Source organism: Peromyscus maniculatus, chromosome 5 (genome assembly GCF_049852395.1).
Source record: "Peromyscus maniculatus bairdii isolate BWxNUB_F1_BW_parent chromosome 5, HU_Pman_BW_mat_3.1, whole genome shotgun sequence".
NCBI classification, from domain to species: Eukaryota; Metazoa; Chordata; class Mammalia; order Rodentia; family Cricetidae; genus Peromyscus; species Peromyscus maniculatus.
In genome coordinates, this window is record NC_134856.1 from 138425090 (window position 1) to 138451942 (window position 26853).

The 26853-nt window shown below is 42.7% G+C and overlaps 1 protein-coding gene across 2 annotated transcripts in view; it reads right to left on the reverse strand.

Moving 5' to 3' along the window:
* Nucleotides 1–15418: 15418 nt before the first annotated feature.
* Spock1 (SPARC (osteonectin), cwcv and kazal like domains proteoglycan 1) overlaps nucleotides 15419–26853 on the reverse strand; it is a 494127-nt gene continuing 482692 nt past the window's right edge. For both annotated transcript variants that reach the window (XM_006976754.4, XM_076573439.1), the window contains exons 9-11: nucleotides 24711–24773; nucleotides 19672–19809; nucleotides 15419–18854 (exon numbers count right to left, since the gene is read on the reverse strand). In XM_006976754.4, the coding sequence (XP_006976816.1) occupies nucleotides 18664–18854; nucleotides 19672–19809; nucleotides 24711–24773 (392 nt within the window). In that variant the 3' untranslated portion in view covers nucleotides 15419–18663. The remainder of the gene's footprint in view (nucleotides 18855–19671; nucleotides 19810–24710; nucleotides 24774–26853) is intronic.

Here is a 26853-nt window from a genome sequence, read left to right on the forward strand (position 1 = left end):
ATTGAATAAGGTATTTCTCCTTATTTTTTTTCTTAGCACATTTGTTTTCAGCATATAAAGATGCTACTGAATTTGTGTATCAATTCTGTATCCTGCAACTTTAAAAAAGGTTGTTGCAGGTTTTGTCGGACCCAAGAGTTTCCTGGTGGTGTTTGACTTTTACCACTATGCAGTCTGCAAATAGGGAAAACTTGACTTTGTCATATCCTGTAACATTTATATATTTAAAATAATCACTGTTGGTCAATCTCATCTCTTCTTTTACATTTTTCTTCTCTTTCTATTTCATTAATTATACTCATATTTTAAACACTATTTTTTTAATTTACATTTCAGTCATTGGTTCCTAACTTTGAGATCAGAGAATGAAACCTATGTGATCTTTTTTCTTGAACTCAGGTTTATGGGCTGGTGGACACCTGTTAATGATAGGACATTTTATTCTGTACTTGCCTATGATACTCACCTGTTAAAAATAGCACTTGGTTCTTTTTCAACATTACTCTTCTTTTTCCTATTTGATCCGTCATTGAGAAGTGTTTTTAAATCATTATAGCTCATTTAAATTTTGCTTGTTAGGACTTGAAATGCATTATTAGGTACACACAATTTCAATTCCTAAGTTTTGAATTTTTCTGTTTTGTTCTCCAATATATTGCTAGTGTGTAAAACCGTAATTACTACACAGTAGACTCTTGAAAATAATTGAATGAAGTACAATTTTTATATGTATAGGGACTATACCTAAGTAATTTCATCTTCACGAAGAATGTTCTGCAAATAACAACTCTGAGGCAATCTTTTTCCATCAGCGTCTCTGGGGAACAGAACCAAAAGAATGAATATATTAAATCAAAGTCTCCTAAGGGAGCTTTACAGTAATGATAGCCACATCACCTCTGAGCCTCCGGGAACCTGGTCCTCGGTCTTTGAGGCTGAGCTCAACAGTCTGAGCTGTCCCAGAATAGATACCTGCTGTTCACTGGGGGCAGGGCGGAGGGCAGTGATCAATAATTCTGCCCACAAGGTGGGATGCCTCATGATCCCTGCCCAGCTGTAGCCAGGAAGGCCTGGGAGAGCCACTGCTCCCTATTCCACGGTGAAAGTTTGGAGACATTAGTTCTGCTGTCAGTGAAGGAACCCGTAGCAGCAGCAACAATGTCAGGGCAAATCGCCTTTGTGGCCAGAGGGAAGGACAAGCAAGCAAGAGGAAGCTGAGCATCTTCTGACACACCCTTTTTATCTGGGCTGCCACCTGAAGGTGCTGCTTTGGCAGGGTGGACCTTCCTGTATCAGTTACGGCAATCAGGGCAGTTCTTCAGGGGGAAGCTCCCTGCTCAAGTGACTCTTAAGTTGTGGCAGTTGACATTGAAACCAAGCATAATACAGTGTTTTGATTATATTTGTGTAACATTTTTTCTTCCAACCTGTATCTATCCTTATATCTTAGCTGTGTCATTTACTAAACTACAAAAAAAAAATCAAATTGGATATTCTTCATTTTAACTGGAGAATTTAGCCAGTATGTGTTGACTGAGATTACTGAGTCCTTTACAACATAGTCTGAATTTCTTTTGAATGATTTTCTTATTCTCTAATTTCTTGTTTTCCCTTCAACTACATTGGCATTGTATATTTGTTGCTCTTCTTATAGTGAATATATTAACCATTTATACATGTACATTTATATGCATGTGTATGCCTATATATGTCGATTTTAGCTATAAATTTAATAAACATGCTTTATTACCCACCTACAAAATCAGGATCACATACTATTTTAAATCTGGTTATTCTGATTTTATTTTGTGCTTTTATATGTTACAATCTTAATTCTGGATTAATTTTAAAGCTCTACAGGTGAGAATTGTGTTTGCTTTTTTCACACAACATTTGACTTAAATTTACCCACACTAGACATTTTCTTTGTTCCCTCAGGCCTTCTCACATCTCAGACCTTCTTCTCAAATACTTTTCCCCTTCCTGAATTACCTATTCTAGAAGTTACCACAGCGGGAGTCTGTCACTAACTCCAGTTCTGTCCAGAGCAACTTGACTTTGCATTTGTTCTTGGAAGCTCATTTGCTGGCCAGCAATGCCAGGCCAGCTGTGCTCCACTGGTGTTTTAATGTGCTCATTCCCCGCCCACCACAGCTCCTCATGATGCAGTTACCAATCTAGCCAGTGTTTTTACAGGGTGGCCCCAGATCAATGCCATCAGAATCACCTTGTAGCTCAGTGTAGCTTTTTAAAACCTTATTCCACAATTCCTGACCCCACTTTACAGTTGGGGACAGGCAGGGCTGTCTACCACCCACTGAAGTTTGATGGCCAGTGGTCTGAGCATCTGTCTTTAGAAGCATGATGTGGATTTTGGTGTCTTCAAGACTTACCTAGTCTCTGGCATCTGTAGACTAAGACAACTCTAGGAATTGATTAAGTGTTTTTTTTTTAACCTTAAATGATGTTTTTTCTTTGATTCTCTGAATTTAATAATTGATGGCTTCTGTTAATTGGACAGGTAGAACCTGTTACCATTTCAAGCATTGGTTTCCACCTCTATTTACACTATGTTTCTGAATGTCCTTTAGATTTGTGTTGGACCTCCTCACTATGCATTGTGTATTTTAAGTCATTTCTTCACATTTTCCATGTCTATGGCACCATCACTTCCATGCAGTTATTAATGGTAAGTAGGGACATTTGCATTGCTTCTGATAGCAACACATTAAATTAGATTTTCTTCTTGGGTTCCCAGACCACACAGGTAATATGAATTCAGCCTCTAGCTCACCAATTTCCCTGTCTGGTGTGTGTGTGTGTGTGTGTGTGTGTGTGTGTGTGTGTGTGTGTGTGTACATGAATGTGTCATGGTCTATGTGGAGGTCAGAGAACAACTTAGATGTAGGCCCTTGCTTTCTACCTTATGTGACACAGGGCCTCTTTGTTGTTTTACTTCAGTGTACAATGGCCTGTGAGGTTCTGGAGATTTTCCTGTCTGTGTCTCCCATCTCACAGAAGTTCTAGAATTGCAGATCCTTGCACTGTGTGAATAGATTTTACCTGAGTTCTGGAATTCTAGAATTGCAGATGCTTGAACTGTATGAATGGGTTTTACTTGAGTTCTAGAGTTTTAGAACTGCAGATGCTTGCACTGTGAGCATGGATTGTGCCTGGGTTCTGGGATTCTAGAATTGCAGATGCTTGCACTATGAGCATGGATTGTGCTGGTTTCTGGAGTTTTAGAACTGCAGATGTTTGCACTGTGTGAATGAATGGATTTTACATGAGCTCTGGAGTTCTAGAATTGCAGATGCTTGCACTATGAGCATGGGTTGTGCCTGGGTTCTAGGGTTTGAAGCCAGGCCACTGTGCATGGGTACCAAGCACTTTTACCTACAAAGCCATTTCCACAGCCACACTTTACCTCTATTTTATTTATCAACACACTCATTCATTGAGGCCATTGCCTTTCCTAGAGTTTTGCCACCGACCTCCATCTTGCTGAGGTCCAGGCATTTGGCTATTTCCCAAGATCACAGAAGATTAGCACATAGCTAGAGACCAGAAAACAATTATCAGGTTCTTTGGGGGAAAATTAGTCCAACCAAGTCAAATATTGACAGAACCTTGTGGACTTTAGCCTTTTCATACTAACTGAAAAATTAAATATACCTACATCTTGATGGTTGAGCTATCATGAAAATACATTAATTTCTTTCAAATTTTTTTGAAATTCTTTATTGGGGTTTGCTGAGTATCTTGTCATCCAAATACCCACAATTGAGATTACTTGGATTATCTCACTCCCTGGGCATGAACCTCCTATCACTACCCAGACTCCTTGCTGAGCATCCTGTACCTATTGGTTATATTGACCTTAGTGCCTAGCAGGTGGTTAAAGTAAAGAAGTTTGAAAATAAAGATTAACAAGGGAATGGTTGTAGCCAATGAGAAGTAGGACAGGGGGTTACGCATTTATGTATTAGGGGAGCTGTGGGCATTAGACCAAAAATAGCCTAATGTGTTGTCATGTAATAAAGGTGACTGACAAAACCCATAGAAAGATGGAAATGTTCATGATGTGGGACGTCAGAGTGTCCTTAGTGTTGCTCAGGAGCAACTGGTATGAACGGCTGCTGGTTAGAGCGACGCTATCAGGCACCTTCCATTCATGGCAACCCAGGCAAGTGTTACCATTTATTGGTTAACTCTAGCCTGCTGCCTGAATCTGGTCTAGTGCGTTCATCCAAAGCGTTAAGTTCCTTCACTCATGAACTATTTGTTAAAGTAGAAAATGACTCGGGAATTATTCCACACAAAATGTCAAGTGGCAGAATAAATAACCATTCCCCTCATTAATCCCCATGGGCAGCGTCTGTCTGAGGGCTTTGCTTTTCCATAATGAAAATATGTCAGCACTGAATATATGTTTGCGCTATTGAGACTGAACAGTGAAATGAAATGAATTCTCCACTCAGCCGCAAGTGAAATACAGCAGTTTGTGGGAAATGAGGCACCGAGTGCTGTGAAGTGGTGACCTGGACTTTGAGAGACCTCAGGCAGGCTAAGATCAAGAGGGAAAGGGGAGGGCAGAGTGTGGCAAAAGAATAAAGCATTTCTTCAACAATATTCATCTTAATTCAGCCCCATTTGTAAGAGAAATCTCTGGCCCTCTGTGTAGCTCAGTGTCAAAGACATATGAGGGGCTTTGTCATCCTGGAAGCTGTGAAAATGATGGAGGCCCAGGGGAGACATCGTGGTGAGCAAGAGTGTATCACCTAGGAAGACTGCTGAGGACAGTGAGGTCAGAATCATAGGACTGTGGAGACCTGCCTGCCAGCCAGGTCACTTCAGAACTGGGGAGAGGCAGAGAGTGGAGGCCTCTGTCTGAAGAGCCGCAGAGGGCTGGGGCAATTATTAGCTAAGATGCATGCGCTCCCACTCGCCTAGCCACACAGCAGAGTGCCTGCTGCATAGCTCTGTCCTCTGCCCCCTCCAGCATGGAAATAAGAAATTCTCAGACGTCAAAGTGTGATGTGTTTATTGTCCAGTGTCCCCCACCCCTCAGGGCCCATTGCGGAAGAGGAGCAGAAAGATTGTAAGGGTGAGAGGTAGGAGAGGCCCGGAGTGACATCGCGTCTTCTGGGCACAACAGGAGTACCGTCCTCATGAACTTCCAGCACCCATGCTTGCCTCCACAGGATCAAGACAGATTCAATTCTAGCATGTAGAAAGGAGGGACCCCCACCCCAAGGGGCAATTGAGGTTGGTGGCTTCTGAGGAAGGGGGAGCCAATTTTTGTTAAGGATGTGGTCTCTAGGAGGCCCACCATGTTCCAGTGGGTGGCCGCACACTCATGAGAAGAGTAGCAGTATAAATTGGACTTGGTGAGTTATTTTTTAAAACAAACATATCAGTGGGAATAAAGTTTGGAGTGAGGATTGGGGGAAGAGGGGTAGATCCAGGAGGAGTCAAGGGGATAGGAAGTGGGTGAATATGGATCAAAATGCATTGAATGGGATTCTTAAAGAATGAATTAAGTACACACACACACACACACACACACACACACACACACACACACACACACACACACACACACACGAGCCACAGAGGGCCAAAGCAATTATTACCTAAGATGTGTGCGCTCCCATTAGCCTATCCTCACAGCAGAGTGCCCGCTGCATAGCTCTGTCCTCTGCCCTCTCCAGCATGGAAATAAGACATTCTCGGATGTCAAGGTGTGATGTGTTCATTGTCCAATGTCTCCCCCCTTTCTCCCCTGCCCCACTCCCCCATCCCCACCCCGCAGCTCAGGGACCATTATGTGGAATAGGAGCAGAAAGACATTCGTGTGTATATTTAAAGTTCAAGGGTGGCTAGATGGCTTAGAGGTTAAGAGCACTGGCTGCTCTTGCAAAGGAACTGAGTCTGGTTCCCAGCACCTACGTGGTGGCTCCCAACTATCTCTAACTCCAGTTCCAGGGGTTCTGATGCCCTCTTCTGGCCCCCCATGGGAACTGTACAAACACAGTGTACAGACATACATGCAGGCAAACACTCATAGATGTAACTTTAAAAACTGAAATCAAAGTTCCATCTGTGTAAAGATATTGATCAAATATCCTTTCTATGAGGCCAATACATCTACTACCTCCTATTGTCTACCCTTCCTGTCTCTCCTCATCCTGATTCTTCCTGCTCATCGGTCTTCCCTTCTCCAATCCTCCTGTACCTCTTCTTCGTCCTGGTCCCCCTCTTCCTCCTCCTCCTCAATATCCTTCTAAGCAGACTCAATTGGCCTGCCTCTTTGTTCCTGTTATCATTTGTCTGTTGATATGTAATTAACAGATTAATTGCTGTTCTACCACGTATTGGCACAGGACTCAGAAGTGAGGAAGAATAGGGCAAATTGTGTGTGTGTGTGTGTGTGTGTGTGTGTGTGTGTGTGTGTGTGTGTGTGCATGAGTGCGTGCATGTTTGTAAAATTATCTTTGTTATCCATCAGAATTTCACCATACCAAACTGAAACTTTATATGGGAAATCTCCATTTCTCCTGCTTCTATCCTCTAGAAAGTACGATTCATCTTTCTGCCTCTGAGCTTGGTGATTCTTGCTAGCTCATATAAGAGGAATCACAGAATGTGTCCTTTTGGATTGACTCACTTCGTTGAGCATGTTGTTTCAATATTAATGCATGTTTTAGCACACGACATCAATTCCTTCCTTTTTATGGTTGAAGAATAGCCTGTTTAGCCATGAGATGACATTTTGCTTCTCATCCAATCTGTTATTGGCCATTCACCTAACTAGCATCTTGTGGTTCTGCTAGTGATGCCACCATAAATATTGACATGTAAGTTTAAGTTCCTGCTTCCAGGCTTTTTGTGTAGAGATGGAGGAGTAAAATTTCTGTGTGCGATGGGAAGAACCTCCATGCTGCCTTGGGCATGAGCACAGCACTTCCCCTCCTTCCACTAGTACTCAGGGCAGTGATCTGCCGGTAGACTTAAAGTGCAACAGTTGTTACATTATTTACTGTTTTGAGAAAAAACATTATAAATGGTGGGAAGTGAGACCTCACTGTGGTTTGAGTTTGCATTTCCCTTTATGTGTTTTGGAACATTTGTATGAATCCAGCAGATGTTCTAGTCAAATATTTTGCCTATTTTTAAGCATCTGTTTTATTGAGTTGTGAAATTTCTTACATATTATGGATATTAATTTCCTACCAGATAAACGATTCTTAACTATTTTTTCTGTTCCCTAGATTGTCTTTTCATTCTGTTAATTATGTCCTGGGATGCACAAAAGTTTTAATTTTAACTTTACTTTTCATTTTTGTCACTTGTGAAAAGTCTAGGGTTATGACACACTTTTCTTTAAAGAGTTTTATAGTTTTAGCCTTTGCATTTAGATCTCTGAGCTATTTTGAGTGGATATTTTACAAATGCTGTGAGGGAAGACTTCACCATCATTATTTTGTGGGGTCCCTCCACTTTTCTCAGCGTGGCTCACTGCAGACGTCTTTCCTTGTTGAATTTTGTTGGCTCCCTGACTGATAATCATTTGACCATATCTGTGAGTTGATGTCTGGGGTCCCTCCTGTCTTTCTGTGTGACAGCCCCACACTGGGCTATTGCCACAGCAGTAGAGTCAGCTTTGAAATGACGGAGTGACATCTCCTCCCACCTGCTTCAGTCTCAGATGGTTTTGGATATTCAGGGTCTCTTGAGATTTTTAAGATTCCTTATCATTTTCTAGTGGGTTTTCTGTTTCTGAAAAAAAAATTATTTTTGGAACATTGATTTGAAATTAGTAGAACTATAATTGGGGTTTTCATTGGGCTAAGACTCATATTTTATTAATACTAAGCTTTCTATGACTATGAAGCCTGCCCATGTGTATATTCTTTGATTTATTTCAGTATGTTTTGGAAATTTCAATATACAACACACAGGTCCTTTATCTTGTCAGTCGTTTCATCCTGGGTATCTCAATTTGGGAAACTATTATACATTGGATTGTTTATGTAATTCATTTTTTAGCATTTTCTTGTGAATGTACAGAAATAGCACTGATGCCTGTGTGATCATTTCCACACCTTTCAACTTTATCAAATGATTTACTAGCGTAAGGTTTTTTCCTTGTCATGCCATTAGGATTTTCTCCAGAACTGTGCCATTGCAAACAGACACTTCCGATACCATGTTGAATGGGTGTGGTCCACATGGGCATCATTGTCTTCTTCATGGTAGAGAAAGCTTGCGGTCTTTACCATTAAGTACAATACGACTGTGGGATTTTTATATTTGGCTCCTACTATAGTGGAGATTGCTTCCCCTTCTATTCCTTTTGAGTATGTCTATCCTTGAAGAACTGTTGAAGTCTGTCAAGTAATTTTCTGCAACAATTCAGATGATGGTATGTTTGTTTGCATCCCATTCATTCTGCTGATGTATCATAGGCCACATTGATTTTGTGTTTGTTGAACCACCTTCATTTCAGGAATAAACTCTACTTCAGCATGGTTTATAATGTTATATACGTGCTGTAGTTTCCTTGTACTGTCTCCTTTGACTAGAGTTAGAAAGTATTCATTCTTCAACATTTCGAGAAAAAAATTCAGAAGAACTGGGTTAATTCTTCTTAAAAAAATAATTTATTTTCATTTTCTCTGTGCCAGTGTATGTATACCACATGTGTGCCTGGTGCCTGTGGAGGCCAGAAGAGGGCACCAGATCCTCTGGCATCACAGATGGCTGTGAGCTTCAATGGGTGTGCTAGGAACTGAACCCAGGTGCTCCATGGTCGGTGTTCTTATCTCTGAGCCCTTGTTCCAGCCACTTAGTTCTTCTTTAATGTTTGGTAAAGATCACTGGTGATGTCTTTGGCCCCCAGCTTTTCTCTGTTAGTAGGCTGCGTTTCCTGATTCACTATCATAGCTGGTTATAGATCTGTGCAGACTTTCTCCCTGTTTGTGCTTAGTCTTGGTCTGTAGATGAGTTTCCAGGACTTTGTCCATTTCACATAGGCTTCCTAATTTGTTGTCCAATAGTTGTTGACAGCATGACATTGTCTCTTTCAGCTTCACAAATGCCATCATTCCTATATTTTCACAATTTGATTTATCTTTGTCAATCTAAACATTTGTAAATTTTGTTAATTATTTTCTAAAACCTAATTTTTGGTTTGTTTGATTTTTTTTCTGTTTTAATATTTGTTATTTATACCCTTCTGCTGGCTTCAAGTTTGTTATTTTTCTCTTTCCTAAAAGCGAAATATTAAGTTATTGATTTGAGATTTTTTTTATGATGAGGCATAAGAGTCACAGAATTCTGTCTTAACCTTAGTTGTGCTTCACTTCATACCTTTTTGTGTGCTGCATTGTTGTGTCAAGTCATTTAAATAAAGATGTTTCCCAGTTCAGTATCTTCTTTGGTACAATGAATGTTTAGATGTGACTTGCTTAATATTCACATCTTTGGAAATGTTAACTATTTATTTAGCCATCTTTACTGATTTCCAGTTTCTACTGTGTCCAGAAAGATATTTTATATGAATTTACTTTTTAAAAAAACTTACACAATTGAAAGTCTTAAAACAAGAAAGACTTACTTGAGGCCTAACATATGGTCTCTCTTGGAGAATGTTCCATATATACTAGAGGGAAAAAAATCAATATATTCTGCTGTTGTGTAGGGGGTTCCATAAATGTCTGTGAGTCTAATTGGTTTATATTGTTGTTCAAGTCCTCGACTTCCTTATTGATTTTCTGTCTGGTTGTTCTATCCATTATTGAGACTGGAGGATTAAAGTCTGCAATTAGTATTGGGGAGCTGGCTATTTCTCATTTTGAGTGTGCCAATGTTTGCTTCATATATTTTTGCAGGTGTGAGTTTTTCACATATACATTTTTACTGGCTGTACCTTCTTCAAAGTTAGCACTTCGGGCATCACATATGTCTCTTGCAGGGCCTTGTAACCATTTGACTTCAAGCCTATTTGTCTAATATCATAACAGCAATCTCTACTCTCTTTTGGTTGCTATTTTTACAGACTTTCCCCCAAATCTTTTACTTTCTACCTATTTGTGTTCTTAGACTTCAAGTGTCTCTTGTAGGCAGTGAATAGTTGGGTCATATAGAAGACAGTAGATAGTTTAATCTGTTCTTCCACTCTGCCTTTGACTGGGGCATTATATTTAAATCAGTAACTAACAAAGAAATACTTTGGCCACGGAATTGTTCTCAGTATGCCTTACAAATGCTCTCTTTGCCTCTCATGTCCTCCATTGTCATTTCCTTTTCCATTTACTTGATTTCTTGTAACAAAATGTTTGGATTGTGTTTCCATATCCTCTGTCAATGTTCGTAGAGTCTGAACTATTATGAAATTCATGTTTTGTCCTAAAGTTATCAGAATCCATTTTAAAATAATAACTTCAACTGTATGCAGAACACTAACGTACAGGGCTTCCTATAATTGAAAAAGTGGATCCTCTCAATAAAGACAGGTGGAATATATGTGAGCATTGTTCAACCAGTGCAGCAATTGTTTATGCATGAAATCATGAAGAAGTAAAATCAAGCTAGCTTTGCTGTCATCTCAAATTGAAAAATTTGTGGACATGGTGTGTGATAGTTCAGGAGGAGGCATTAAATTTATAGGTGGAAGATGTGAGCTGAAACAGGCTCACTATGATTCCACCGTGTCTTCGGGAAGTCCAGAGCCTGTTTAGTCTTCCTTGAAGGGTTCCCTGAAGTGAGTGATACTGTGACTCTTAGGTAACAGATTGAGGAGCTGATTTAGAAACAAGTTTGGAACCAAAAGGTATAAAAATTTCGAGAGAGGCTGTGCTTGCTAAAAGAGGTGCTGCCCATTTCCCAGCAGAGTTAACAAGTTGGTTAAGGAAAAAGAACACAGACTAAAGCAAATCCCAATTGTGTTGAAACTGGGCACTTTCTGAAGAAGACAACCATCAGAAACTACATCCCAAAAAGTATAGAGGAGTTGGGGCTGGAGATATGGCTCAGTGGTTAAGCATGCTAACTGTTCTTGCAGAGGACCTGAGTTTGATTCCCAGCACCCACATGGTGGCTCACAACCATTTATAACTCCAGGCCCAAGGCATCTGATGGTCTTTTCTCTCCTCCATGGACACAAGACATACACTTGATACACAGCTATCCATACAGGTAAAACAGGTCATACACATAAAATAAATTCTTTTTAAAGTACAAAGGAGGTACCATAGCATAAAACATGAAGGACAAGTTAACTCTGCCAAGGTGTGGCAATACCACACAGTATGTAAACATGCAATTGTAATTACCAGAGCAAAGAACCCTGAGATTCTAAAGAACAAACTAAAAGTCATCTGCCCTTGCTCTAATAGGCTCAGAAGCATAGGAGTCAGCCATCTTGTTTATGCAAAGGTTGTACATATTCTTTACCATAAAAAATGGGATAATACTTCAAAGAGGAAAGCTTCATAATTTAAAGTCCTGTTAATAATAAAATGCCCTTCCAGCCATCCTGAACCAGTTTGCTATGAAAATGAAAATGTTAAGGTTGTATTTTTACCACTATGATCAACTTGGAGCCACTTGGCCAGGGAAATGCTTGGCTTATGAATGCTGCTCCTCTTACCCAATATTTCATCACATCTGGCTGGCCACTGGTGCAGACCCTAATCTGGATGTGATGCAGGGGTGGAAGTCACTCACTACTGCTGATGCAGTGATATCCATCAAAGCTGCAAAGGGTGAAGTGAAGCAAGAAACTATAAATGCCTTAGGAACATAAGGAGTTAAGTCATGAATGAATATATGGTTTTCCTGGGGGTTAAAGGGCAAATGAGAAAAATCATTCACTTAGCCAGTAGAGTTGGTGAAAGACTTGCAGATGTACCTGATAAAGATGTGGAGGGGCATATTGAAGGCCACTAAGAGTCAATTCTTAATGATGATGGATGGGAAGAACCCATGACTCATGCACAGAGGAAGAAGAAATTGATGCAGACCCAACAATGTGGACATGGTCCATTTTCCAAAGCATTTCCCGTTGCATAGACAAAGTAGGACAAAATGGAGGAGTGTGATCCTCTCTAGACTACAAATCCAAACTTCACTCAGACAAAGGCTGAAGGGTTACAACCCTTAAAACATCTGAGGAACTAAAGAGTGAAAACAGCTTCCAGTCTGATGTTTCCAAAAGGCTTTTGATAGACACCTATGAATTAGGGCCTTGGATCATTAATGTTGTCCGTTCTGGATATCTAGCCATCAACATTGTCTCAGCTTAATCACGGAACCACCAAAGAAAGATTTCCTTCTCATATACCTTCAGGTTATGACCTTTTGTGGAATAACAGCAGAGACCATTCACTTCAGGTCATCTGGTTACATTGTATCAAACCACCTCATCACTATGGGGTAATTGTCTAAGAAGTGTTAGATATTTAAGGAGGGAGGGGGTAATATCCACATAAACTTGGCCATATGTTGTATTCTTTCATCAGCTATAGCTAATATCCCACTGTGCTTAACATAAACTTCATCCTAAGTGTGTTAGTTGTGGAAAAACAGCACAACTAGGGGCCAGTATGAGTTTAAGGCATCCAGTGAAGGACTTGGATGTATCCTCCGGATATAAGGAAGGGGCACTATGGTTTATAATTGATAAAAAGCTTGCAATTAAATAGGGGCAGTGACCTGATCAGCTTAGTGCTTTAGAATCAATTACTGTGGTAACAACGTTTAGAATAGACCATAAGTGCCAGAGTGAAGGAGCGAGCCAACCCTTACTGCGAGCATTTGGGAGGCTGAGGCAAGAAGATTGTAATTTCAAGGCCAGAGACTCCATCCAAGAACCCAGGGGCTTGGTTTGTACCTCACTGGTGGGAGGGAGGTTTTGCCTAGCTGTGTGAAGTCCTGGTTTTGATGCACAACACCGAAAGAGTGGATGAATGAAGCCAGCAAACAAATTTGCTCCTGAGATAGTTGAGGAATGGTGGTTAGAACCGGACAGTGATGACAGGATGGAGAAGAAACCGAGACAAGACTGAGATAGGGGGAAGCTTTACGTAGGTGGCGGAGTCATTGCTTACATCAAGGGCATTTTGTTTCCCTGCCCCCCCATCTTTTCCCTCCTCCCTTCTCTTCCATATGCAAGGTTAGCCTCAAGCTCACTAAGTAGCCTGGGTGACCTCTTGCCTCTGCCTCCCTGAGTACCGTCATTACTGTGAGCTACCACACTTAGTTATTTTACTTATTTCTTAGACTACACAAGACAGTGGGATGGATTGCTATGTGATACAAATAGTGAAATTTAGAAACGAAGTCCACGCCTCTATCTGCCACCTGCCCCAACCCCAGGGTTTTTCCTTGGCAGGAACCACTGCTACTGTTTTGAAATGTATCCTTTTGGGTCTTTTTCTTTCTGTGTGTTCTCTGAGCAACCATTAGTATCAAGTTTTAGATATATAATTTACATACTTGATACTCTTTACCTGAATTTTTCTAATATAACCAATATCTTAGAGGTTTTCCTGAGTTAGTGCATAGCAGGTGACGTCATTCTTTTGACTGCTACATAGCCTTCCAAAGTGTAGCCTCCTTCTGTATCTCTTTTGATGGATATTTAGTTTTGTTTCCCCAATTTCTCTTTTCTATTAAACAAGGCCACAAAGGAAACGCGTTATCTCTTTTCTCGCTAAGGGTGGTTGCTGGGAGGAGGACTCTGCTCCCTGGGATGATCCTGTGTCCGTAGCTCTTTCCGTCATCTCGGCTATTGTAGTTCTCTACATTATGGGAGTCCCCTTGGCCCACGCTCTCATCAACACTGGCTTGTACCAAGATTATGGTCTCATTTATAAGCATGATATTATGGTATTTACCGTTGTCTAATACCAGGTGGGACTGCACAGTTTCACTGCCTTTTGTGTTCCTGTGAACTGCTTTTAACCTTCCATCTGCCAGTCCGTAGTGCTGTGTTTTTCTTCTGAATTGTAGGAGTTAAAACATCCTTTATACCCTAGTCATCCCCGTGCTTTATACCACCGATATCTTCTTCAGCCTCCTTTGTCCTTTCTTTATGGTGTGTTAGTCTTTTATGGGTTCACATTTGTCAATTTGTCAATCTTCCCCTTAATGGATGATGTTTGTAAGGGTTTCGGAAAAGCCTTCTTGGTTCTGCTTTCCCCAGGCATGATGACTGGATGTCCTGTCATTGGTAATTTGTAAAGGTTGAGGTTGAAGTGTCACAGGAAATTCATGCAATGTGAGCTCAACAGCAGACGGGTATTTCAAAATGGAAACGAATTCAAATCCCTCACTGGGGATACAGACTGGGACTCTCAGAGTGGAGGGGGTGTTGCAAGCAGAGGTCTCAGAACACCCAGAGAGTGAGTGATGCCAATGGGACTCCACTGAACAGCAGCAATTGTGACGGATGTTTGAGTTAGTTACAAGCACACTGGGACAAAAATGGATGCTCTGTCCCAGTTTGGATGCTCACCGGCTTGACAAGCATCTGGTATGTTAATTCATGGAGGAGAGGTGGGTTCTTGAAGAAAAGGAGAAAGCCTTACACCCCCACTTCACTGAAACTGAAAAACGTTAAGTGTGAGTAGGATGACAAGAGTGAAACCCAGCATGGCCAAGGAAAAAGCTGGGGCCAGAGAGAATCAGAAGTAGTCAGATGGGAGGGTTGGAGTGACGTGCCTCTGAGCAGGCACAATAAGCTGACTGGGACATCTGAGAGAGACTGGGTGTCCAGCAGGTCATCTCTAAGTAATGGCAGCCTTGATTGACAGCCCCTGTGGTGGTATTGTGTTCTCCAAAATATCATGCACCCTAATAAACTTATCTGGGGTCAGAGACAGAACAGCCACTAGATCGTTAGGATAGAAAATGGTGGCACTCATGCCTTTAATCCTAGCATTCCAGAGGCAGAAATCCCTCTGGATCTCTGTGAGTTCAAGGCCACATTGGAAACAGCCAGGAATGTGACACATGCCTTTAATCCAAGAAAGTGAGCCTTTAATCCCAGGGAGTGATGGTAGAAAGAAAAGATATATAAAGTGTGAAGAAACTAGAAACATTTGGCTGGTTAAGCTTTCAGACTTTCGAGCAGCAGTTCAGCTGAGAGCCATTGGGATGAGGACTCAGAAGCTTGCAGTCTAAGGAAACAGGATCAGCTGAGGAACTGGCGAAGTGAGGTAGCTATGGCTTGTTCTGCTCCTCTGATCTTCCAGCATTCACCCCAATACCTGGCTTCAGGTTTGATTTTATTAACAAGACCTTCTAACATTCATGCTACAAGCCCCAGTGGCAATTACTTGGCACCCCAGACTGTAGTTATTTGGGGACTTGGTGAGTCAAGTTCTAACAAAACACAAGCATTCACATGTTGCAGACAAAGTAAAATTTATTGAGACAGACAGAACTGCGCCTACGCAGGACTACAGGTAAGCTTTTGCTATTAACCAAAGAGTTGTGTTCACATTCCAGAAAAGTCTACATGGAAAAGCATTCAGAGTACTAGATTTTCTACATCACTATTTCACCTACAATAGGGACAACAAACGGACACTCTGGATTTGATGGGCTTTTGTTACAAGGCTACACATTGAACAGGGACAAACATCAGTGACTGAGAAAAGGTGTAAAAAGACCAAAACCACCCATTGTAGAAAGGGCTCTTGGATGTTACTGTACAGTGTGGTCAAGGCAAAACAAAAGCAAACCCAATGCCAATGGCATTGTGGGATGAGCAGAGGGCAGACCTGGACAGACAAGTCATCATTTCTGGTATGTGGGCATCAAGGAGAAACTGAGAGAAAGCCATATGAAGGCATCCCAATGCTGAGAATATCTGTAGAAACTAAACACATTAATATGGCAGACAGTGAACCATGGTGGAAGAGAATTCTGAGGTTTAAATTGGATGCCACAGTAATGGTATTAAATAACTGTAGAATTAGAGTAACAGTATCAACTGAAGGATTTTTAAGAATAAGTCAGTAAGGATTCAACTCAGTACGTGCTTAAACAAGGGGATCGTCATCACAGTAGATATGCTTTAAAGAATCGTGTGGTGCTTAGAATTATTGGGATTAAATTATTGGAATGAAAGGCTCCTTCCAAACAGGGCAACGGAAGTTCTCCATCTCAGGGGAGGGCAACACAAAGACTAATTTTAAGTACTATTATAAAGAACTGTCTTTAAAACCCAAGGTGGGGTGTGAGAAGTGGTACTGGTGCTGCTTTCTTGATGTGGGCTCCAGACCTCCAAGGGCTTTTGATTTAATATTTTAATGAATCAAAATATCTTCTTGGAATGTCTCAGAAAACGACATCTCATTACCTTCCTGGGAAGTGCCCATTGAGCACTCTTCTCCACCATCAAGATAATGTTAAGGAGCTCCAAGTGCCATCTTAATGTGACACTTGTCAGAAGATAATTAGACAAAATAAGTGGTTCATTGGGTTCCTAGAAGTTTCTCGAAGAGAAATCAATTTGCTGATTGTTAATTTGTTCTCTTGTGCATTTTTTCCAAGCTCAAAGGAAATAATAACAATGGCTTATGTTGATGGCCTAAACTGAGATTTCTAATATGTCTTTTTAATGTATTCTATCATAATTTAGCTGCAATTGAGCACCTGTTTTCTAAATTATGATCTAAATTATGATCAGTTTTGAGAGTGGGAAAAAACAAAAACAAACTGAGGGACTGGAGAGGATGTTGTTGAGATTCCCAAACTGAGCAAGTCTGCGCCTCCATAGAGTTCAGGAAGCACACAGAACCTCAGCGTCCTTGGGTCTACCGGGCGGGCCAAGGGAGCAAGCGGCACCATGTGTTCATTTCCCACATGAGAAGAATTCTTGGGCCAATGTGACCTTGTCCATCCTGTGCAAGGAGGGAAATACTAATTAAAGGAGGCTCACTACATACAGAAGGCCAATTTAGGGTGGGAGACTGATTTGATCAAACTCCCTTTTTGCCTGAGTTAATAGATCTGTCTTGTGGACTGGCTAAAACTCACTGGGGAAGGCAAGGGCAACCAAGAGATAATGCTGGCAGCCTGTGGCCGTTAGAGCAAAATAGAAACGGTTCCTGACCAGTCATGGCTGGTTAGGGCAACTGGCTAGGCAGGAAACAAGTAGGCAGAGCTTGGCAAACTGGCCCTGACCTGAACGGGGCTGCACTGAGGTCCACTCTTTGGTACTTGTGTGAAAGAAATCTGGAAGAATACAGAGACGATGCCATTACTGAAACTAGATGCCAACAATGAGCTTAGGGAACAGACTGTGATAAAACTGCTTCCGTGGTGTCTCCACATGCATTGATGGGTGTCGGAGGGGAGGTTGCCAAAGGTGAGGTTGCCGACTCCCTGGCTGGCTTCTTATGCTATGATGAATCTCTTCCTAGGCCTCCATTGGAGCTTTCTATTAACCAAAGAGTTAAATAATAGGTGAGAAAGAGGAACTCTTAGAGCCTTTATACCCTGGTCATAATTTGTGGATAGAAAGGGGGGGAAAGAAAACATGAAGAATCCTAACTTTTTTCCTATGGACTATTACCATGATGCTGTCTTCTTGGAGAGCAGGAGCTTGGTAGGAACGCTGTAGAAAGAGCCCTTGCGGGTAGGGAAGGGAGCTGCCACAGGCAGATATGCTTCATCCTCAGGGGAGCTTTGAGCTAAAATGAAGAAATGGCTTGTGAAGCTGCCCAAGGGGGAGTTGCATGGCTTCTGTGGGGGCGGGGACCAATTTAGGCAAATGGAGGTTTATCCAAATCAAAAGGCTTCTAGCCCCTCTGCGACTGCATGGAGGAGCCTCCACAGGCTGCAGGCTACACACGCCAAGTGTCAGTGCAAACAGGACTCCAAGGAGGATTTCCTAGACCAGTTTGTGTTCTGCATCTGGAGGTGGTGACTAAAAGCCATAGTTTTCCTAAAGTGTTTTCAGTGTATGGTGTACAAGCAGACACTCGGCTGAGAGGTGTGTGTGCAAGTCATGTAAGCACAGACACCCGTTTGTGGATGTGCAAGGGGGAGCATCGAGATCTTAATTTTTAAAAAGGGAAATGAATTCTCCAAAGGGACTTTGAATTAAGGCTGTCATTGTAGGAAGCCAGATACAGTGACGTGAAAATTGATTTTTAATAAACACCAGAGGTGGTGGGAACAGGAGGAAAAGGAACAGCGTGGCGTGTTTTCCACAACATCTACAGGACACAAGAAAAGCACTTAGACACCATAAGGCTGGGAACCATGCTGTAATAACCACCGGTGTGGGTGGTCAGAGAGGGTCGTTGACATTTGAGAGGGTGGGGCTCCCCGCACTGCTGGATTCCACATACATCACATGCTAGTTGCAAAAAGCTTACAGGAGGGAAGGAGGCTTTTCTTAAGCCAGCCATTCTCTCATCGGATGGAAACAAAAACAAGAAACAAAAACAACATCCTTTCTCCCACACAACTGTATGCAAATTCAGAACGCTCTGGGAAGGGGTCTTCCAAACCTTAGCCCTGGTACAGAGAGCGACAGCGGAGAAGAGACCTGCTGGCCTCAGAGTCTTAGATACAAATGCAGGCAAAGGAAGCGACTTGCAAATCTGTGCCCAAAGTGTGTCCTCTTCCTCGTGGGCACTACCATATGTACCCAACCTCGTCTTCTTTGTCATCGTCTTCGTCCTCGTCATCTTCCCTCACGGCCCGGGTGTGTACCCTCAGCTTCCCCTCTTGGTCCTTTGGTGCCAGCTCCCGCTCGTCCTCCAGATCATCCAGCAGGACCACGGAGCCGCCGCTGCCGAAGTCTCCTGAGGTTTCCTGCTCCTCTTCTAGCACAGGAAGGAAAGACCTCAGGTTAGCGCCCACTGTTCCTAAAGGCCCATGTGGGCTCCCTATGCTTATGACTTGAGTTATAGGATACAGCCAGGGCATTTACTTCTGCAATGTGGGAGCTCAGCTTGAAACAGTGTCTAGGGCTTGGCCCTGTGAACAGGTTAATTCTTATGTCCTGGTTAATTTCTTATCAACTTGACACATTTGGGAAGAGGAACCTCAATTGAGAAAATGCCTCTATCAGGTTCCCTGTAGTCAAGCCTGTGGGACATTTCCTAGATCAGTGATTGATGGGGGAGGGCCCAGCCCATTGTGGGTGGTGCCATCTCTGGGCTGGTGGTTCTGGCTGTATAGGAAAGCAGGCTGAACAAGGCGTGGGGAGTAAGTCAGAAAGCAGCCCTCCTCCATGGCTTCTGTTTCAGTCACTGCCTCCAGGTCCCTGTCCTGTTCCTGCCCTGACTACCCAATAAGCCCTTTCCTCCCCAAGTTCCTTTTGAATACAGTCTTTATCACAGCAATAGAAAGCCAACTGGAACAGGGCCCTGGGGCACCCCAGGTGCTGCAGCCTTGTCAGGAAGGTCACAGTCTTAAGTACCAGGGACAGTCCCCTGACTCAAAAACTTGTCTACTCAGTGCTATCAGTGAGTATCTGCTGCTAGCAAAACCAGCTTTGCCTGAGGTCATGGAATTCCAGCATTTCTGTCTCCATTGCAGACTCAAGACAGCCAGAGCTGGCTCTTGGAGTTCTGCTGCGATCCCTACACAGTGAGGTCCCCTGGGTCAGCTGGGGCTGGTGCAGGAGGCCTTACTCACCGCAGCTCACAGTGCCCTGTTTCCTGGAGCCGGCGAGCTCGTTCCCATACTTATCCACACACCAGCACTGCCCTGTGCTGCCATGACACTGCGTGGCTTTGTAGTAGCCCTCCTCGTTACACCGAGGTATGAATGCCCCTGCGGGGGGAAAAAAAGGGCCAGTCTAAGTCAGAGAAACAAGCATGGAGGCTTGGGGTTAGTGCCGTTTAAGACAGGGAGCGGGGCTCACATGTAAGCAGAAGATCTGCTGCAGGGCTAGCAGGAAAGAATGGGGTTGGTTGGTTACTATTTTGTAAACATTATAGGGACCTCAGCCTTGAGGAGGAAGTATACACTGGACTCCAGGAAGCTCATTCTCCAGTTAGGCTTGGTAATAGCCATGAGTACTGAATAGTTATACATATTCTAGGCACTAGTCTAAACCATGTACATTATATATTAAACATGTTCACATAATTTATTTCCTTTGAATACATATACAACTAGGGATTTTGATGAGTTTCATGTTTTTGCTCAAGTATGCTTGTGATAAAAATTTGGAGAGTCTGATCATTAATCTTAATTATCAACTTGATTGGATTCACATTAGTAAAGCCCATCACTGAGAGGTATCTTTGAGGGCATGACCTAATCAATGGGTTAATCCCTGTATGGATTCATAACAGGCTGGCAATATTGGAAGCACAGCAGCATAGAAAGACATAGACAGTTAAGGGGGCATGTGATGGCAAAGCAGCCCCCCCATCCAGGGTCTGACTGAAGCCTCATGACAGCTGAGAATAAAGAATTCCACCACAATTAATATTTCTTATAAAGATTGCCCACAGAGCAACAATACTCCTTCTATACTGAAATTTTCAAATATGAGTTTAAAGTAAGAGCAAACCAAGCTGAAGGCCTGAGCCCATGTGACGCCTCTTTCAGATATTTCCTGAGATGCTCACTAGACAAGGTTCTCAGTCTCTCATGTGCTTTTTGTGGTGTCAAGTTTTACCTTATCAGCTGGAATCCTCCTGGCATACCTCAGGAGCCACCCTGGGATCTCATTTAGATTTCTAGCAACCCTTTGAAGATGTAACTTCAGAACCCACTAAACTTGTAACTTTGGCTGCTGTAAAGACAGTCAAGTGCCACCCTCCTTGGGGAAGCCCACATCTGTAATAGCATGTCTTTTTCTTTCCCCAAGTGCCTCTCTTTCAATGGACCATCATGCTCAAATCCGTGTTTTAAATCCGTTTGTAATAAACTTCAGCTTTGCTTCATACTGGCTGGCCCCAAGAATCCTTCCTGTGGTGAGATCAGGGGTCTGGCATTACCTGAGTGGAAGCCCCTATAGGAAGAAGGAATGCCTCAGGCTGCTAGCCGCCATGCTGGGCTGCATCTGTTAGTGTGCTTCTGCTGACTGCAGCAGATGAAAGGTAGGAGGCGGGGTCTAGTTAGAGGAAGTATGTCACTGGGGGCATGTAAGTTTTCTGTATTTTCTTGATGTGAACTGCCCTGCCGTGATGGCTGGCACCCCCAAAACTGTGAGCTGGAATGCACATTTTAGCCTTTAAGCAGCTCACTCAGGTGTTCTGTCAGTGATGAGATCTTAAACGCACTGTCTCTTTAAATTATTTTACAGCTCTGTTTCACAATTTGGTCCATGGAGCAGCAACATAATCTGGAACCCCTTTAGAAATGACTTGTTTCTGGTTCTGAGTCAAAAGTCCATTTTGATTTTCTTTTTAAAAAGAACTTATTTGTGTTTAGTGTGTGAGTGTGTGAGTGGTGAGTGTGTGTGTGTGTGTGTGTGTGTGTGTGTGTGTGTGTGTGCGCGCGCGCGCGCGCGCACGTGCTCCATGTTGCCTGCTTATTTATGAACTGTGTGCGTGTAATTCTCATGGAGGCCAGAAGGAGGCATCAGGTCCCCTGGAAGCGGAGTGACAGACCATTGTGAGCAGCCATGTGGGTCCTGGAACCTGAACTAGGGTTCTCTGCAAGAGCAGCAAGTGCTCTTAACCCTGCAGTCATCTCTTCAGCTCCCTGCACCCCCAAAGTCAATTTTGAGGGCGGTAAACACCTTCCCTCTGTACTGGGCTTGGATTGTTCACTTTTAACTCGGGACCGTTTTGCCTCTTACTGCCAAGCTTCCTCTGTTCCGTTAGTTTGTGAAGAACCAGCCTTTTCTAATGCGCGGTCGCTGGGGTCCCTTCTTTCACTCCTTTATTCTCTACTCATTTCTGGTCATTGTGTTCTTGGGGTTTTGAGTTGAAATCTAGTTCTGTTCATTAATCTTGATAATGTGTTTGACGTTATGTGTGCTTTTGGGGGCATCACGCTGTTTCTGTGGAGTTGGTGTATAGCCCTTTTATATTTTCATTCAGCTGAAATTTTCAGCTCTAGATTTCTTTTACTTCCTTGACATCTCTTTTCCTCACTGTCTGGGCCAGTGAGTTTGAGATGTGCTTATTAAAAATGTGTTTTATTTATGGGACTGCCCAAGACAGGTATTTCATGCAAATCTGCATGACTGCATATGCAAATATGATTGTGAGTCACACTGTTCAATTAGTCTATATCCAATTTGTGTCTACTTGAGCTGCGTTATTTGTGAAAGTCTATTATACTTAGTCTTAAAGTAATGAGGACACCGGCAGTCTATGACATGTCTTACTTCTTAGAAGGTGAAATGTTTGCCTTCCCAGATGTTCTCACAATATAAAAAGGAGAATTTTCCATCTTCTAATTTCAATTTTCTGTACAAATGCTTTAGGTGTAACTTTGAAGATACTTTCAAGTTACAATCAATACTTCCTGTCTCACAATATGTCAGTCTGTCCCATGTGCACTGATTGGGATTATGGACTATTTTGTTTCAAATAACTCTGGACTTTGGAATTATAACCTCTTTTTAATGTTAAAAAAATTTAAGTGGAAAATGCTAAAGGACCACTGAACTCAATGTTGTATTTACATTTCTATATCTGTATAAAGTAATGATTATAAATGTTTGTTTAAAAAAATTATTATAGCCACAGTTTAACCAAAAGTTTAAAGGATTGATAACAATATTAAAAGTCCTAAGAGGCATACAAACCAAGTTATACTATGTAGGACAGCTTTTACTGTTATGAACCTGGTGTTTGGATCTGGTAGAATGTTATTGGTGATTTTTGTTTTAAAGATGTTAACTATTTGCATATATGGTTCTGTGTGTGTGACAGAGAGAGAGACAGAGAGACAGAGAGGCAGAGACACAGAGACAGAGAGAGACAGAGAGACAAGAGAGAGAGACAGAGACAGAGACAGAGACACAGAGACAGAGAGAGACAGAGAGACAAGAGAGAGAGACAGAGACAGAGAGACAGAGAGAGAGAGATATTTTTCTAGAATTGGGTGTGTTTTTCAATCCAGGAAGAGAACACACAGAATGGGAAACGCTGCTCCCATAGCCTCAGCTGCAGTTGGAAACCACAGCACCTAACAGACCACAAAATAAATTAAAATTGGGCTGAGCCTTCAGGTTGGTGAGAAGCAGGTGTTGTACTAAATCTATAATTTAATAAGATTACTGCTTTTTCTAAGTAGGTAGTAATTATAACTGATTATAATTTGTTGTTGCTTGTTTCGTTTATTTATTTGAATCTGAATATCCCTGAACACACAGTTGTTATATTAGGAGATTTTCTTCATGCAGAAAATAATTTGTAAGCAATATAGATGGCATTTGTCTGAATCAGTCTGGGTGAACTCAGAATGTGGGAGGGTTGAGATAAGACACAAGTGAGATTATGGTAGGAGAAAGGCGGCAGTTGTTGGATCATATGCATTGAGGAACATGAAAATGAGACATGTCAGGTGGCATACCTTATATACAAGTCATTAATGAATGATAACAAAATCACCATGGCCATGGAGCTTTAAAAACATTGTAATTGCTTAAGCTGCATGTAGACCATGGGTATATCCTCAAACCTAAAACATCACCCTATGTAGAGGAATATGATTAGCCATCAGAAGTCCATGAGTTGGATAAAACCTATGTAGGAGATATCCAGACATCACGCCTTCAGCCAGAATGATGTCGTTTACACTGACAAACCAAGACTGCCAGGGTTTGAAGGCACAAGCAATGTTCCAGCAAAAATGAAAAGTACAAGGCAAGCCATGGAAACATGTCTCAAAAGGAGAAGGAAGGGGGTGCACTATGAGGTGACCCAAAAATTTCAGAGTGGGGCCAGCGTTTGTAGAATGCTTGCCTTTGGCAATCTTTAGGGAAAATGTGCCCATCCGCTTAAAGTAAATAGATTAACTTCTGAAATGGTGGGCTGCTTAGGGGATCATGTGCCTCTGAATGCTTAACGAGAATAATTCTGAATTACTATGTTGTAGCTGTCTGCTCTTTTTATCAGGGAGAGAAAGCAGGTTCTCTTTTCACCAAATGTGATTTACCAGTGTGCCAGTGATGGCCGCCACACCCACTCCCCATCCTGGAGCTAAGAGGACCAAAAGGGAGCCTGTACTCCTGCAAATGACCCACTTACTGTTTAAACCCAAAGGAGAAAGCAGCAGTGTCTAACTAGGTGGGAGACTTCCATCCAGAGAGGCTCATGCCCTTCAACACTATCTGATACATTCAGGTAGGGCCACAGATGGACTGGTTCCTTAAATGGACAACTAGCCCTGGCGAAGAGAAGAAATAGCCTAACTGAAAAGCCTTTCATTTTGAGAGCTGGAAAAACACTCGTGGGTGGCTTTCTGTGACAGGGAGAAACCCCAAAAGCTAGTGTAGCCAGAGTCAGAGCTCCCTCAGAGAACAGAAGACTCTGAGCATGGCCGAGCTGCCTGCTAACCCTGGCCTGACCTCTGGCTTCTCTTGCTGGTAGAGGCCATCTTGTGTGTGCTAGCCGCCTGCAAGAGCTCAGGCTGGGGGAGAACGAGGCACTTCCTCCGCAAGACTCTGTCCCTAATTGAATAAACACTGCAGCGCCGAATGTTACAAGAGATGTGGATGGTTTAATTAGTTGTTCTAATGAGTGGCAAGGAAGTGCACTTACCCAACAGGCTTTTCCCCTTGCTCAGCTTCTGAATTCTGTTCATTTCATTCTGGCAAGGGAGACCTAGAAAATAATTTATGGACGTCAGTTTCCAGATGGTACAGGATATAATCTCTAATGATTGACTCCACTCTTGATATGAAATGTAGGCAACGACACACCTGGGTGTGGAACTGCTCCATATGTTGTTGACTGTGTAACAAAACAAATTCAAGCCATTAGTGTTACTAATTTTAAGAAAAGCTGCATATCATATGGCACTTAAAATAGCATGTGGAGGCTACTTATATAATATAGGACACCTCCTACCTACACCGAACCAAGCAATACCAAGTGATTGGCCCAAGGAGGTTTTCATTTTCTCAGCAAAGGAAGCATCCAAAAAAGGCCTCTTGGAGCTAAAAGACTGATGCTAAGTTTAACCCTTACAAGAGGGCAAGAATTCTGAATATACAGACCAACTAGCCAGGGATGTCAATGCTTGGCCTACTGCAGCTCCTGTCTCATGGGAGAGAGGTTAGAAGCACTCAGGCATGCCTGCATGGACACAGTAGCCATGTGGAAAGGCAGTGAGCTAGCGAAGCCATCCAGAGCCAGACTCCATCACGGTTTTCTCTGCCCCTTGAATACTCAGGGCCCAACATCTCTTCACTACTTTCAGCCACTGAGTCCTCACTTGTGAAACATATGTCGTGTGAACAACCACCCAGGAAAGTGCTGTGAAGGACAGACAGGGAGCCACATGGCTAAGTGCGGATGACAGGGAAGGCATGGACCTGTGTGGTCTCCCTGGAGAAGAATTTACTAGTAGGCAAAGTGACAAAGACTTGCCTTTGTCAGTCTCATGTGTTTGGCAGGTCCTGCCATGGGCTCAGCATCCTTGTGGCACAGGAAGGAATTCCGCACCTCTGTACCCACAACCATCTCTCTCTACAGCGCCACTTCTGTGTCACTGTACGGGCTTCACACCACCACCTGGGCATTACTGCTGCCAGGTGAGAAAGACGGGGCGGCAAGACACATGTTTCTTACTTCAATCGGGGTAAGGAGAAAGAGTGAAACAAATCCCACTGTGAGTATGAAAGGAGCACTTACTATGACTAACACTACCATTTACTGAAATGTTAGAATGTTCTAGAGCTTCTTAAAATCTTTATAACCCCATACAAGACAGGCACTGATATTATGAAATTCCCATCCAAAGAGCAGAGACAGCTGGTGGGTAGAAGGATGATCAGACTGATTGTAACAGAGCACTGCTCTGGTTTACCATAAGTTCTTCAAATTTTCCTGCGGTAGTTTTAAAAACAACTGGTTTAAAGAAAGAAAAATTAAATAAATGGAAACCTACTTAAACACACACAAGAACAAGACAAACACACATTTTTTTTTAAATGAAAAATTCATCCTGGAATGTATTTGCTGCTGAGCAGATGACAATGCCTTGTGGAGGGTTCGCTAATCGGGGATTCTAAAGACAGAGTGAACTGTGGAAGATCAGAGCTCAGGACAGAGGCGTGCGGGCTCTAGGATGACCGAGACACAGGAAGAAAGACGCAGACAACAAAGAGACAAAGTTCACCTCCAAAGCCAGGAGATTTAAATGAAACATCTCTGTGGAGGCTGAGAAAGACCGAACCAGAGAGCGAAAAGTTCTCAACACAAACTCAAATGGAGAAAGGCTTCCTGCAAATGAGAAAGAATCGAATTCTAGAGTTGAGAGGCATATGGCATCACATCTCATTGATGCAACACACTGAGCTAAGGCGGCTTTAGGAAATGAAGGGCCCTGAGCGGAAGAAGAATCCTGCATAGTTCTTTTTTGTTGCTTTTGGCCATGGTTCTTCACTGGGGTGACTTAGAAAGCAAGGGGCTTAGTCTGACCCACACGTCAGGAGGCAAGAGTCCACTGGGCCTTGGAAGGCAGACCATGCCAATAGGAGCAAGAAGGTGGTTGGTGACATTTCCTCTACACACAGGGGGCCGAGGGAGGCAGCAGGCAGTGGGGAGAGGCTCTACCTTGTACAGGCTCCTCACCCTCCCTCAGCAGCATCACCAGCTGGGACCAAGTGTCCAAATACTCCAGTCTATGGGGGACATTCTCATTCAATGCAGAGCAAATCCCTCTAGCTTCCAGGCACAA